At 49.7% G+C, this 13,716-nt stretch overlaps 8 protein-coding genes across 8 annotated transcripts; 4 read left to right on the forward strand and 4 right to left on the reverse strand.

Annotated features, from left to right (window-relative positions):
- Window positions 1-68: 68 nt before the first annotated feature.
- Window positions 69-2,207, forward strand: Bathy05g02350 (predicted protein; the record flags this gene model as incomplete). Its single annotated transcript, XM_007513113.1, has 1 exon — window positions 69-2,207. The coding sequence occupies one exon, from the start codon at window positions 69-71 to the stop codon at window positions 2,205-2,207; it is 2,139 nt and encodes a 712-aa protein (XP_007513175.1).
- A 157-nt stretch (window positions 2,208-2,364) lies between these two features.
- Window positions 2,365-2,568, reverse strand: Bathy05g02360 (predicted protein; the record flags this gene model as incomplete). The annotated part of the gene is made up of 1 exon (XM_007513067.1): window positions 2,365-2,568. The coding sequence occupies one exon, from the start codon at window positions 2,566-2,568 to the stop codon at window positions 2,365-2,367; it is 204 nt and encodes a 67-aa protein (XP_007513129.1).
- A 242-nt stretch (window positions 2,569-2,810) lies between these two features.
- On the forward strand, window positions 2,811-3,641 carry Bathy05g02370 (the record flags this gene model as incomplete). The annotated part of the gene is made up of 1 exon (XM_007513293.1): window positions 2,811-3,641. The coding sequence occupies one exon, from the start codon at window positions 2,811-2,813 to the stop codon at window positions 3,639-3,641; it is 831 nt and encodes a 276-aa protein (XP_007513355.1).
- A 225-nt stretch (window positions 3,642-3,866) lies between these two features.
- Bathy05g02380 (predicted protein) lies at window positions 3,867-4,910 on the forward strand (the record flags this gene model as incomplete). Its single annotated transcript, XM_007513104.1, has 1 exon — window positions 3,867-4,910. One exon carries the CDS (start codon window positions 3,867-3,869, stop codon window positions 4,908-4,910), a length of 1,044 nt encoding a protein of 347 aa, XP_007513166.1.
- A 194-nt stretch (window positions 4,911-5,104) lies between these two features.
- Bathy05g02390 (predicted protein) lies at window positions 5,105-5,854 on the reverse strand (the record flags this gene model as incomplete). The annotated part of the gene is made up of 1 exon (XM_007513183.1): window positions 5,105-5,854. The coding sequence occupies one exon, from the start codon at window positions 5,852-5,854 to the stop codon at window positions 5,105-5,107; it is 750 nt and encodes a 249-aa protein (XP_007513245.1).
- An 81-nt stretch (window positions 5,855-5,935) lies between these two features.
- Window positions 5,936-9,091, reverse strand: Bathy05g02400 (predicted protein; the record flags this gene model as incomplete). Its single annotated transcript, XM_007513214.1, has 1 exon — window positions 5,936-9,091. The coding sequence occupies one exon, from the start codon at window positions 9,089-9,091 to the stop codon at window positions 5,936-5,938; it is 3,156 nt and encodes a 1,051-aa protein (XP_007513276.1).
- Window positions 9,092-9,354: 263 nt separating this feature from the next.
- Window positions 9,355-10,308, forward strand: Bathy05g02410 (unknown protein; the record flags this gene model as incomplete). The annotated part of the gene is made up of 1 exon (XM_007513237.1): window positions 9,355-10,308. One exon carries the CDS (start codon window positions 9,355-9,357, stop codon window positions 10,306-10,308), a length of 954 nt encoding a protein of 317 aa, XP_007513299.1.
- Window positions 10,309-10,501: 193 nt separating this feature from the next.
- On the reverse strand, window positions 10,502-13,285 carry Bathy05g02420 (putative At5g37260-like protein; the record flags this gene model as incomplete). The annotated part of the gene is made up of 1 exon (XM_007513019.1): window positions 10,502-13,285. The coding sequence occupies one exon, from the start codon at window positions 13,283-13,285 to the stop codon at window positions 10,502-10,504; it is 2,784 nt and encodes a 927-aa protein (XP_007513081.1).
- Between the last annotated feature and the right edge of the window lie 431 nt (window positions 13,286-13,716).

Raw genomic sequence — 13,716 nt, forward strand, 5'->3', positions numbered from 1 at the left:
CGACGCGTAAAGATTACAATCTCTGAAGCGAAAAGAGGAGAGTATTTATACACGCACGCGCGAGTAAAATGGCGAGGAAGAAGAAACCCCCACCTCCACCGCACAGCCGGAAATTCTCCTTCCCGATCTACGCCTCGGTGTTTTACGACTCCGTTTTTTTCCTCGTCGCCGGTGGCGGAGGGAAAAAATCGTCCGGCATTCGAAACTTAGTGACCGTGTCGTCCTTCCACGATGGATGCGTTTCGGAACCGATAACCGCCGCCGCGACGGACGACGACGCGCCGCAAAGGTTAGCGTTACATCCGGACGGGGTTTTTGTCGTCTGCGTGTTCGGAGGGTCGATCGGGGTGTTTCGAATGGAACGGAATTTGAGTTCGAATTCGACGAATGGTCTGAACCATCACAATCCGTTGAGCAGGAACGATTCGACGGAGGATTTACGAAACCGACCGGAAGTGAACATGATTCGCTCGAACGAGTTTCCCAGACGCGTGGCGTTGACCGCGGACGATAGGGACGTGAAGTGTGCGGTTTTCTCTCCATCTGGGAGGCAATTGGCGATTGGATTGGAGACGGGCGAGGTGAAGATTGTGCAGTGGCCGAGTTTAGAGGTGGATATGGAGTTGGGCGCGCACGAGAGCGGAGCGGCGGTGACGGATATCGCGTGGAGTCCAGACGAGAGGGTGATTGTGAGTTGCGCCGCGGAGAGGATTGGGAGTAGTAATAACAGTAGTAGTAATAGTAACGGACAACAACAACAACAACAACAAAATCAACAACAACAACAAGGAGAACAACAACAAAAGACGACGAAAGGCGCCATCATGTGGTCGATTGAAAGAGGTGAAAGGATTACGGCGTTGCCGGATCCAACCAGCGCTCGATTTAACTGCAAAGGGTTTCCTTCGTCCTCGAGAAAACCAAACTGTTTGAAAGTTTTCCGAGGGGCGAGCTTTTCGAACACCGGGGAGTTTTTCTTTTGCGGGATCAACGTCGACGGCGTCGGGTATTTAGTGAAATTTGAGACAACCAATTGGACGCCGATGGCTGCGATTCGCGCGTTCCGGGACGCGCCGATATCTGCATACGCAGCGAATAAGAACGGTTCTCGACACGCGTGCGGGAGTGCCGAAGGCGACGTCGTCGCCTTTGATGGTGGAGGATTAAGGAAACAAAGCTCCAACTCGAGAAAACGTTCGTTGAAACGCATCGCAGCGGCGCGAAACGCGCACATGATCTTCGTCACGACCATATCCTGGAACGCGAGAGGTGACGTTGTTTTATCTGGAAGTGCGGACGCGAGCGTGTATTGCTTGCACGTGAAGAATAAATTTAAATCTGGCCTGTACGGAAGCTTGATGAAACTGTTCTTGTGGATGACTGTTTTGATCGCGTGTTTACTCGGGTGGGTGTTTTTGTTGATGAAGGTGTTCGACGAGAGCACGGTGCCGTTATTGAACAACAACAACAACAACAACAACAACAACAACAACGCCGAAAGAGGGCTTTCGTCGTTAGACGAACGACAGCGAGTCATTTCGAAGCGCTCCGCTGGAATTCCTCTGGACGACAGAGAGAGAGAAGTGTTCGAGGAGATGGAGAGTGAAAACGCGGCGTCAGAGGAAGAACAAAGAGCAGCCGAAGGAGATTATTACGGCGGCAACGACGACCCGCACGCGTCCGCGAGTCGAGCGTACCACGACTCAGTCGAATACGAAAAGCAAAAAGAGTTGGAATACGCCGAAGCGAGAGCGATGGAGGAGAAGCAGAAACGAGAGTGGGAGTTACAAAACGAAGCAAACTTACGGAAAATGCAGTTTGCCGAGGAGGAAAAGAAACGGCAAAAAGAAGCCGCGGAACGGGAAACAGTCGCCGATGACAAACAGGAGAAAGAAGAAAAAGGAGAAGAAGAAGAAGAAGAAGAAGAAGAAGAAGAAGAAAAAGACCGAGAAGCGGAGGAATCCGAACCCGAATCCGAACCGGAACAAGAGGAGGAAGAAGAAAAAGAAGAAGAAGAAGAACTCGACACCGAGGAAGCGATGGAACAAATACAGCGGGAGATGGCGGAAGCGAAAGAGCGACGAGAAAACGGCGATGACGACGAGCCTTCGGGAGAAATCAACAACGAGGATGATCCGTACAGCGCAGATGCCCAAGCTGAATTCGAATGGGGCGATAACGACGACGACGAAGACGAGGACGAATAACGTTTCACCTATACATAGGGAACACTGTTTTATTGTACAAAAAAGGAGCTACTCGCTATCTCTATTTTAACGCGCGAAAGAAGGATCTCATCACAAAGAGATGCACACATCGCCAATCCCCAATCGCCTCTCTCTCTCTCTCTCAATCATCAAATCTCTACTTCGTCTCGTCCTCCTTCTCTCGATCGCTCATCTTTGAAACTTGCTCGTCCAACTCTTCGATTCGGTTTCCTAAATCGTCGATTTTCGTGATGATCTCGTCGCTCATCTGTTGAAACCGACTCTGCATTTGCGCGAGCATGGATTGGACGAACGTGGTGAGTTCCTCCGCGGACTGCGGTCCCGCTTTAGAGTCTGCCATGAGTGCTCTTAGCTCTTCGCACTTTTCACAGAGAGTGAGAGAATGAAGTAAAGAGAGAGATGATTTTTTCTTTTCCCAAAGGAGAGAAAAAAGAGTTGATTGAGAAAAAAATAAAAAAAACGGCAGTTTTTTCTTCTGAGAGAAAAACAATCTCACAATCTCACATGCACGTGGGAAAAGAAGACGAGAGAGAGAGGAAAGAAGAAGAAGAACGAAAAGAACTTTTGCCGCTGTTTTTTGTCATGTCTGGAGGAGTGAGGACGCGAGCGCAGAAAAGACGGATGGGGGAGAGAGATGTGTGGGATTTGATCGTGAATAACGACGATATTTGTTTCAAACACATTCTTCCGAGATTGAATGGGACCGATCTTAAATTCTTGTACGAGGTGAATAGTGAAACGAGAAAGTTGATTAAGAGATCATCTCGCAAGGGGGAGTTGAAAGAGAAGTTTAAAGTGAACGAGATGTCGTCGATATCGACTTTGGAGTTTGCGTGGGAGAATAAATCGTTGTGGTGGCTGGGATGGGACGAAACATATTTCTGCTATCGAGTTGCTCTAACGAATAAACTCGAGTTGCTCAAGTGGGCGCGAGAGGAGAAAAAGTGTAATTGGGATGGATGGACGATTAATACGGCCGCACGTCAAGGTAATTTGGAAATGGTAAAGTATTGCGTTGCAAATGAGTGTCCTGTCAATGATTATGCGTGTGCATGTGCTGCCCGATACGGTCATCTCGAGTGCCTCAAATACTTACACGAAGAAGCGAAAGTGCCTTGGGATGAGTATACTGCCGGTTGGGCGGCTGGAAAGGGTCAGCTCCACATACTCGAATACCTTGTTGAGCGTAAGTATGATAAATTTGACGCACATGCGTGTTGGTATGCAGCCAAGAACGGCCACTTGGACTGTTTGAAGTACTTGCACGAAACCGCCAAAGCGCCGTGGAACAGTGGCGCCGTACGAGACGCTCACGAGAACAACCACCCAGACTGTTTACAATACCTCCTCGACAACGACTGTCCTCTCCCAACCGGTTGGTCTCACGAAGGAGGAACTTTACACGCCTCATAAACACACACACACACAAAGAGAGAGAAGGAAAGAACTAAAGAAAGAAAGAGAAACACAAAACCAAGCTTGTAAAAAAGAAACGCGCAACGCCGCGTAGTATTTTTTCCTCTTCTCTATGGGTCCGATCTCACGCTCTTCGAGTCCAATTCCGATCAGAAATCTCCTCATATTTTTGTATTCCCCGACGCAAAGCAAACGCTCACATCGATCACAGAAACACCAATCATGGCCTCCTCGCGACAACTCTTAAAATCTATTTCCTCCTCCGCTCGCCTTTTCTCGAACCACCGCACTCAAAATCAAACGAGAGGGTACAAAGTCGCCGTTTTAGGCGCCGCCGGCGGCATCGGCCAACCGTGCGGATTGCTCATGAAGATGAACCCGTTGGTGACGGAACTTCGCTTGTACGACATCGCCGGAACCCCAGGAGTCGCCGCGGACGTCTCGCACATCAACACCAAGGCGCAAGTGAAAGGGTACTCGCAAGCGGACGACGGCGAGGACGGGTTGAAGAACGCTTTGAAAGATTGCGATTTGGTCATCATTCCCGCCGGTGTGCCCAGGAAGCCAGGGATGACGCGAGACGATTTGTTCAAGATCAACGCGGGCATCGTGAAAGGTTTAGTGGAAGCGTGCGCGGAGAACTGCCCGAAAGCGATGTTGAACATCATTTCGAACCCGGTGAACTCGACGGTTCCGATCGCGGCGGAGACTTTGAAGCAGAAAGGGGTGTACGATAAGAAAAAATTGTTCGGCGTGACGACGCTGGACGTGGTGAGAGCGAAGACTTTTTACGCGGAAAAGAAAGGGTTGGAGACGGCGAAAGTGGACGTGCCGGTGATTGGCGGTCACGCTGGGGTGACTATTTTGCCGTTGTTTAGTCAAGCGACGCCGAAAGCGGCTTTGACGGACGACGAGATCGACGCGTTGACGAAGAGAACGCAAGACGGCGGGACCGAAGTCGTCGCCGCCAAGGCTGGTAAAGGTTCGGCGACGTTGAGTATGGCGTACGCCGGGGCGTTGTTTGGCGACGCGTGCTTGAGAGCGAAGAATGGCGAAGCCGGCGTCGTGGAATGCACGTACGTTGAGTCGGACGTCGTCCCAGGGGTTGAGTTTTTCGCCACCAAGGTGAGTTTGGGGAGAGAAGGCGTGGAGAAGATTCACGGAACGGGCGCGTTGACCGCGTACGAGCAAGCGGGCTTGGACGGTATGATGTCGGAGTTGAAGGACAGCATCCAAAAAGGTTTGGATTTCGCCAAAGGCGCGTAAATGTTTAAATTAATACTGATGAGAAAGAGAGAGAGAGAGAAAGAGAGAAGTAATGATGAGAGAGAACAAAATCTTCTTCGCGAATAAAATGGAGGAAAGACACTTTGATCTGTTGGAAGAAGATATTTTTACGAGTACACACACGTTCACCACTTCTCACTTCTCACTACCACTACTCTATATGCTCCTTTTTACTACCACAGTTTCAGTTTCCCGAACACTATTCCTACGACTACGGCGACGCCAACTCGGACTAGTCCCCTAATCTTCTCTCTTCTCTCCGTCTCTCTTTTACTTCCGTACACGTAGATTCTGTTATACCGACTCGAGTCCACGCCTTTCCGCTCTCGTTTCCGCGAGTCTTCAAACGCGACTTCTTTCATCAATCGTTTCTCCCAAAACTTGTCCTCGTTTTGATCATCTGGAAGCTTAAACATGTAACAAATTACTCTGCACCGATCGTTCATTCGTTCGCGTAACAGTTTCGCGACCTTTTCGTTCCCTCGCGGCAGCAGGTACAAAAACACGCAATCCGCTCGATGGACGTCCGTAACGGTCATGGCGTCTTGCGTTCGAATTTCCACTCGGTCTTCGAGATTCATTTTTTGAACGTTTATTCGAGCGTTTGAAGCCGCCACTGGGTCGATTTCAACGCCTACACCTCTCACGTTCGAGTTTTTTTGACACGCGGCGATTAAGACGCGCGCGTCGTTGCATCCCAGGTCGTAGACGAGGACTTGTTTTTTCTCATCTCCAACGCCGTCGCCGTTGAAGAGATTTGTTTTCGTTTTTGACGATTTAGATGATGAAGTGGAGGAAGAACGAGGAGGAAAAATGGCGTCGACGATGCGTTCGCACATCAACTGCGGCGTCGCCGAAACTGGGCCGAGGTAGTTTTCATGGGAGAAGGAAGATTCCGTTTTTAAGCGCGTTCGTGGTGGCATTTGGTTCAGTGATGAAAGTGAGGAAAAATGTTTCATTCTGTTAGTTTGTCGCATCGTCATCACTAACAACAACAGTAATAATTAGTACTCAAACCACAAGGTCCAAAACACGTCCTCGATGTCGCCTAAATCGACGAGAAGCATGCGCGTTTTCTCCTCGAATCGCCAACTGCTGACGTCGTGTTTCTTCCCGTTTGCCGCGCGACTCGTCGCGGAGATTTTCTTTGGTTTTTCGCTGCTGTAACACGCGATTTGGCCGCAGGATTTGGATAAAAGGACCGTCGCTCGGTAACTTTTGCCGCTGATTTTCTCGAGCTTGCAGTTTTGAACGACGGCGTTACCGTTCATCATCTTCGAGAGGCCGAAACAGGCGAAGCGGATGTTGGCGCGTTTGAGTTTTTTGATCAGTTGTTGGGTAGTTTTCTTCTCGGCGGTGTTGTTGTTGTTGAGCTTTACGCTTCCACTTTCGATGGGACTGTTCTCCGTGGAAGGTGGCTTCGCTTTGATCGGAGAAGCGATCTCCGGAGTGGCAGGTACGGACGTGTCCACGGAAGATAAGCCTTCCTCTTCGAAGGATTCGTCTGGTGCGGAGCGTCTGGCGCGGAAGGACTCAAACACCGGCGTGATGGTGAACACGTCCCAATCTTTGCGCGTCAACGCGACTTCGGTCTTTTCGTGAAGACGCAAGATGTCGACATCGCCAGTTCGGTGTGAACGCACGGCAAACATTTGGTCGCCTATGGCATTTGGTCCGTTGTTGCCATTCTGTCCAGATGACTCTTTCCTACTCGAGACTTCCTCGTCTTTTTCACTGGGACTATTATTATTACTACCACCGTATTGGGAACGAAAGCCTTCGATATCTCGCGGTCGCACGCACGCGGATACCGTTTGTCCGTCTTTACCGCCAAACAAAATGTATTGGTTCACTTCTCGGGACCAACACGCGCCTTGGACGTTGAATGTCCCGACAACACCACCGACGCTGTTTCTGTTCCATATTTTCAACGCCGTCTTCCCGTCTCTACACACGTCTTTGAACAAACAATCTCTCGTCGGGCGACCGGGAAATTTCCCGCGTAATATCGACCCAGACGGCATCACCAACTGGCCTAAAACGTTAAAGTCGTGTTTGTCTGGATGATCTGAGACGTATATTGGGCATCCTCCAACCGCTCTCGCGGCGGCGTGTAACCCTCCAGTACTCGAAGCCGATTGAAACATGTCCCAATCCGGAATGACAATCTCACCCATAAACATGGAGTTGTAGGACACGTTGACGATGTGAACCGTGTGCGAAGCCTCGTTGGTCGGATAGAAATCGTCCGACACTCTCGCTAAGTTTGACATTTTAAAGTTGTACAAGTTCTCCGTGGAATGGCACATGCAATTGATTAACCCGTTGGTCGGGAAAAATTTCATGACGGATTTCTCCAAAGCCTCGTGGGTGTTTCTCGCCAACGCCGGGCCTCCACCGTTCGGTCCGTTCCCGTAGCCTAACGCGCCAATGACAGCTTGCGCGTCTACTTTGACTCCATCTACACCAGCCGCGGCGAGGTATTCGTGCAACTCGTTATAAAAGTGTTGCATTTTCTCCGGCGCCGGGACTCCGACGCCGCACACGGTCAACGGATCCCACGCCTGCGAAGGCTCCACCGCTAACAACGACGGGTTGTGTCTCGGATACTTTAGTTTCGCGCCAAACTCTCTCACATTCTCTTCGTCTGGGTGCACGCCGCCCCAATACCCAAGCAACGCGTGCCAACAGTAGACGTAATCCACGTCGTACTTTTTCTTAATCGCTCGAACGACGTTGCCTAGCCCGTCGATTTCGCCTCGCAGTTTATTCTTTTCATGTCCAGCTAAATCCATCTGCTGGTCCGCAGACCGCAAAGAATCTAACGACGGTCTCGAATGCGAAAACTTTGGCGACCCTGGCGGGGACATTTTATCCAAAAACTCTAAACTACCCACCGTTTTTATCGCTTTTTGCATCTTTTTCCCGGCTTTGCCCGCCAACGACGCTAAACTCCCAAACGGCGAACGTTTCCCACTAAAGCTGCCTCTCCGGAACCCCGTAAACGTAGAAAACTTCTTATTCGCTCGAATAGACACGACTCTGTGATTGAAATACGACAACGACGCCGTTTTCATGGCCACAAACGCGTACAACACGTAATTGATCAAAATACGAAGGGTATGCCAAAACACGCCGTGCGCTCGCATGGCGTGTAACCTCCGCCAATAAAACGCGTAAAACCACGCTGCAATATACCCAGGCGGCGTAACAGTCGGAGTTGTCAACGGCGCTTGCGCTTCGTCGTCGTCTTCGTCGCCGTCGTCGAATTCGTCCTCTTCTTCTATTACTTGGTCTTCGTCGTTTTTGCTAGGTTCTCGGCTATTGTCTTTACTACTTCCCGTTGTCGACGTCCGACTGTTTCTATACTCCTTATCTGGCTCTACGTTCTGCCACCCGTCGTCGATAATCACAAACTTCGGGGGCGAATTCCCGTTTTGTAAACTCGTCAACCCTTTCCCGATTCGTTTCGGACTGACTTTCTCGTAAAAAGCATCCCACGTGCACCACCCGAACACGTCCGCCACCGGCGGCGTCACCTTCTCCTCTCTCGGTTTAAAGCTCTCTTTCAAAACTAAACTGGCCATTTTAATCGCTTTTTTCGACGCATCGTACGGGTTATTCGCCCACGATATGATCGCCACGTTATCGATCCCGTCCGCTTTCACTTCCTCGCACGCGCTCTCGACGACGAGAAAAGACCCTCGCCTTTCCCACATTGGATGAAACCCGGACAAAGTCGCTCTGAACTTATCTCCCGACAGCGGCAAAATGCACACGTATCCGCTTTTCCCGTCTTCCCCGAGCTCGAGCATCAAATACTGCGTCTCCGCGGGTAAGTCTTTCCCTAAATCTCTCCCCCACGCCGGGGACATCCACCACAGTTTACATCTCGCCGTGCACATGAATGAGCTCACCAATGGTTCTGTGTTCGTGCTAAACTGTAAAACGTGCCTGCTTTGCGCGTCGTTCGGTGAATTCGTGGCGACCTTTCGTAAAATCTGTACGGTCGGGTCGTTCGATATAAACGCGCTCTTCTTATTCGGAATCGTGGATAAGGCGAGCGAGCCGCCGGATAAGATCGCCGTGCGTGAATCCAATAACAGTTTCCCGTTCGAGAACTCGATTTTCTTTTCCCCGTCGGTCATCATCATCATCATCGGACAAAAAAAGATACCAACGTAATCACTCTTCTCTCGCTCTCTCTCTGTTCTTCTTCCTCCGTGCGGCGCTCCCTCGAAGAAAATATACTTCTCTCTCTGTATTTGCACTCTTCTTTCTCTTTCTCTCTCTCTCGCTCTGGAGAGACAACAACAACAGACAAGAATATCGAGAAAAGAATCGAGAGTTTTATTCTACTCGTGTATAGAGAGAAAACCTTCCCTTTCTGTGGGCGGCTGCTCCGCCTTTTTTTGAGGCAAAAATGACTGGACAGCTTTTTTGCTTGACCTTCTTTCGTCTTTCTTCGAGAAAAGAAAAAAAAGAAAAACGTCTTTTCGTTCGATCTCACCACATCTCTGACAGAAGGAGATTCAACACATTCAACGAAGAAGAAAAGAACCTGACACAAAAAGTATACACGATGTTCTCCTCGATGTTCTCCAACGCCACGAACAACTGCGAGTATTTGAACAAGAGAAAAGATGGAGATGAAAACGACCCGATGGAAACGATTTCTCGCGAGTTCGATCGCGAAGATATCGTGGCAAAGTTGGAGCGAGAATGCGAGGCGTTGGAGGACATGGAGAAAAAATATCAAGAAGAATTGAAAGAGAAAAAACAGGAGGAAGAGGAGAAGAAAGCGACGTTGGAAAAGGAGATGAAGAAAGCGAGAGAACGAGAGGAAGAGTTGAGACATTTACAAGAAGAGATGAACCACCAGGAAGGAGAAATCTGTCGCTTGAGAGAAGAGTTGAAAAGAGAAACGTTCGAACACTTGAGAGAAAAAGAGGAGAAGAGGCGAAACAGGGTGAAGTTACTCGAGGAGTACGAAAAGCTGGCGAGTCAGATGGAGGAGATTAAGAAATATCCGGAAGAGATTAAGAAAGAAGAAGAGAAAATGAGACTGGTCGAGGCGAGGTTGAGGAAAATGTGCGAAGGGAAATTCGTCGACGTGAAGTTTGAAACGTTCGAAGATTTCGGGAAGGAGATGAACGCGCACTTCGATCGCGTCATCGCGAAAGAGAAAGACTTGGAGCGGAGAACGGTGTTGGCGGCGAACGAGCTTTTGACGAAGAAAAGCGGCGCTTTTGCGCACGACGTGGACGATAGGAAGAGAAAAGAGCCAGAAGAACAAGAAGAAGAAGAAGAAGAAGAAAAAGGGGAAGAAAAAGAAGAAATTGAACCAACCACGCCGCTTGACGACACGAAGGATTGATGAGTGTTTTCGTAACGCGTTATGAACACCAGAGAGAAAGAAGAAGAAGAAAGGAGAGAGACACGCTTGAAACAAGAATACTGTTTTACTTATTACTGTTTAAAAAATACAATTACAAATACATTGTTATATCGATGAAATATACATCCATTCACAGCAACGGGAAGAAGGGATTGTTGATGCTATGTGCTCCCTATTCTTCTTGTTGATACACGCGAAACGAGGTGGTTTCGAAACCTTTCTGCGCGACGTCGTCAGAACCATCACTACCGCTCGAGCCTTGATTCTTATTGCCTCCGGGTTGGTTTTGGTTCCTACTACCGCTCCCACTTCCGCTCCCGCTGCCTCCGTTGTTGCTTCGGCGCGTAGCTCTCCCACCGCTGACTTGCTTCGTGACCTTCTCCGCGGCGACAACCGCTGCCGCTCGTCGAGAGCGTCTTCCAGTCGTCGTCGTCGTCGTCGTCGTCGTCGTGTTCGTGATGGTATCTTTGTTACTGTTGTCGGCGTTTTTATTTTCTTCCTCTTCCGTGGCCTTATCTGAGTCCGGACTTTTTTCCTTATTGGCGACGGCGAGTTCAATCTCTTTCGGGACTTGCGGAGCGTTCGGTTTTCGCGACGCTGCAATCATCTTCGCCGTTTTACCTGCATCAGTAGCCTCCGCTGGCGTTTGCGTCGCCGCTTGGGCCTTTCTAGCCGTCTTCACCTCACCAGCAGCGTTCTTCTCTTGCGTCGCCGCCGCGGCTTCCGACTTGACACCTGCGGCGTACGCGATGTTGTTTTGTTGTTGTCGTTGTTGTTGCGCCATCGCCATGTTACCCATTTGCTGGTGCTGGAGGAACTGTGCAAAGCTATTCGGATCTTGCATCGCCGCCAACGCCGCCATTTGCGCGTTCCAATACTGCATCTGTTGATGTTGTTGCACCGCAGCCATTACGGCGGAATCGTTGTTGTTATTACTACTGTTATTGATATTATTCGCCGTCGTCGTCGTGGTTGCCGCGCTTCCGGTTTGACGATATTGATTACTATTCGTCGTCGTCGTCGTCGTCGTCGGTCTCACGTAACCAGAGAATGCAGACTGCGAATTCGGCTTGAGTGATGCTTTTGCGTCTTCGGAAACTTCAGAGTTCTTTGTTTTATCCGTCGTCGTAGTTGTTGTCGGTTTAGCTTCTTCGGTTCCACTTTTATTATTATTCGCGTCAGTCGTCGTCGTCGTCGTCGTCAGCTTTGCGTTATTGTTGTTGTTGTTGTTATTCATAGTCGCGAAGCTGGGAATGAACGAGCCGCCGTTGCTGTTTGCGGCAACAGCAGCCATATTCGGCATACCCGGAAGACCTCCGCCAAAGTTCATGGCGGTAAACATCGGATTCGCCGCCATGAGCGCATGCAGCTGCGACAACGGATTCGGAACTTCTTGTTGCATCGCGAGATGCGCGAGAAGCGGATTCGCCGTCGTATCGTTGTTATTCCCATTCTTATTATTTTGTCGTTGTTGCTGTTGTTGTTGCAATAAATGTTGCATCTGCATCTCTTGAATCATTCTGTTGCGAACCATTTCAGACGTGGCGTTCATGAGCGCCTGCGCCGCCGACGCGGACGCGTGCTGCTCAACGTTCGCCACGTCAATCAAAGAGTTGTTGATCGAATGCCCTTTCTTCTTATTATTAACGTTCACGAAACCAACTGGTAACACCCCTCGTACTTGTATCTCGGTCAATGAACTTTGTTTTCTCGGGTACGGGTGCGACGGTTTCCGTTTCGGTCTCGCCGGCGGAATATCCGAAGCCGTCGTCTTCCCTCCCGTGGACATGCTCGACGTCCTCTTCACCGTCGCCGGCTTATCTCCACTCGCCGCCAAGTTACTCAACAACTCCGCCTCGTCTTCTTCCTTTGTATTTCCCGTCACTTCGCTCTTACTCTTCTTCCCCATCAACGCTTGAATCAACAACTTGGAATTATTATTTCCGCTAATCTTCTTCGCCGTATCGGCGTCTTTAATATTCTCCGTCGTCGTCTGCGTCAACCCACCTTCCCCACTCGTCTGCGTATCTCTCGTCGCCGTCGCTCCATCTTCCGTGGTCCCACCACCTCTCGTCACGTCCGATAATTGGTCCGCCTCTAAATTCTTCTGATGTTCCTTCTGTAATTTCGCGAAGAACTTCTGCGCGTGGCTTCGAATCTGCACCGCCGTCTTCGTCCCAATGTGCTCCTCGATTTTCCTCCACGCTCTCCCGTGTAACTTTAACGCCTCCACGAACCGGTCGTGCTCGCGTTCCGTCCACCGTTCGCGCTGTTTCGTGATCGTGTACGGTTTGCGTACTTTCACCGTTTGGCCGTTCACCGTGTGATGCGTTGGAATAGGTTGTTGTTGTCCGCCGAGAGTGTATCCGCTCGCGCTTGTATTTTGGGGCAAAAAATGCCCTTCCGACGGTGCCATCGTGGCACCGACGAGGACGCTTTTTTGACCATTTGCCGTTGGTTTTCCGTTGTTCGCGTACTGTTGTTGTTGTTGTTGTTGACTCATTTGGTTCACGACGACGGGTTGTCCGTGCAAATTATAATTCACGAACGGAAACTGCGGGTGAAAGGTGTTGGTATTGTTCGCGTTGTTGTTTTGAGCAGTCGCGTTGTTTTCCATCATCCTTTGCGCGGAATTGTTGTTTTGTACGTTTTGGTCTCGGTGCTGGGCGGCGAGCATTTGCGCCACGAGCGCGTACTGCTGTTGTTGTTGACTCGAATCTCCCATAACAAAAAGATTCGAGTCCGATGGTATATAAATAACGTTTTGTTCTTCTTTCTTTCGCGATCGCGCGTTCGCAAGATGTTGCCGTCGTCTCTCTCGTTTGTCGTTTGCGCGCGAATTCTTTCTTAGGTTAAATGGGGCAAACGCGAGAGGCACTTTTTGAATCAAAAAATCCCGTCGAAAAATCTGAAACGACCACACAAACCGCTTTTTTTTATCCACTTTTCTCTGCATGAAGAAAAAGAATAAAAATATTCAGAGCAGAAAGAAGAACAGAGAGAGAGCACACACAAGTATGTTTCGCGAAACGAGAGACGGGGAGCGTTTTTGAAGAGATGCGCGCACCTCTCTCTCTCTCTCTCTCGGGGTGGTGGCACGCGACGACGACGACGACGACCGGAGAGAACGAGAACGAGAGAGAGAGGGAAAAAATCGAAAACTGTTTTGCAATATATTTTGTGCCTTTTCGCGCGTGCGTAAAAAAATTTTTTCCGAATCGTTTTTTTTTTCTCCCTCTTCTTCGCTTTCAAAACGCACCACGCGCGATGCGTTCGAACAACAACAACAACGACACGAACAGAAGAGAGAAAGAGAGAGAGAGAGAGAGACCTCTTTTTCCCTTTCACGCGATCGTAAAAATGCGCTTCTTTTAAGCGCGTTGTTGT

This window comes from Bathycoccus prasinos, assembly GCF_002220235.1.
Source record: "Bathycoccus prasinos genomic : chromosome_5".
NCBI classification, from domain to species: Eukaryota; Viridiplantae; Chlorophyta; class Mamiellophyceae; order Mamiellales; family Bathycoccaceae; genus Bathycoccus; species Bathycoccus prasinos.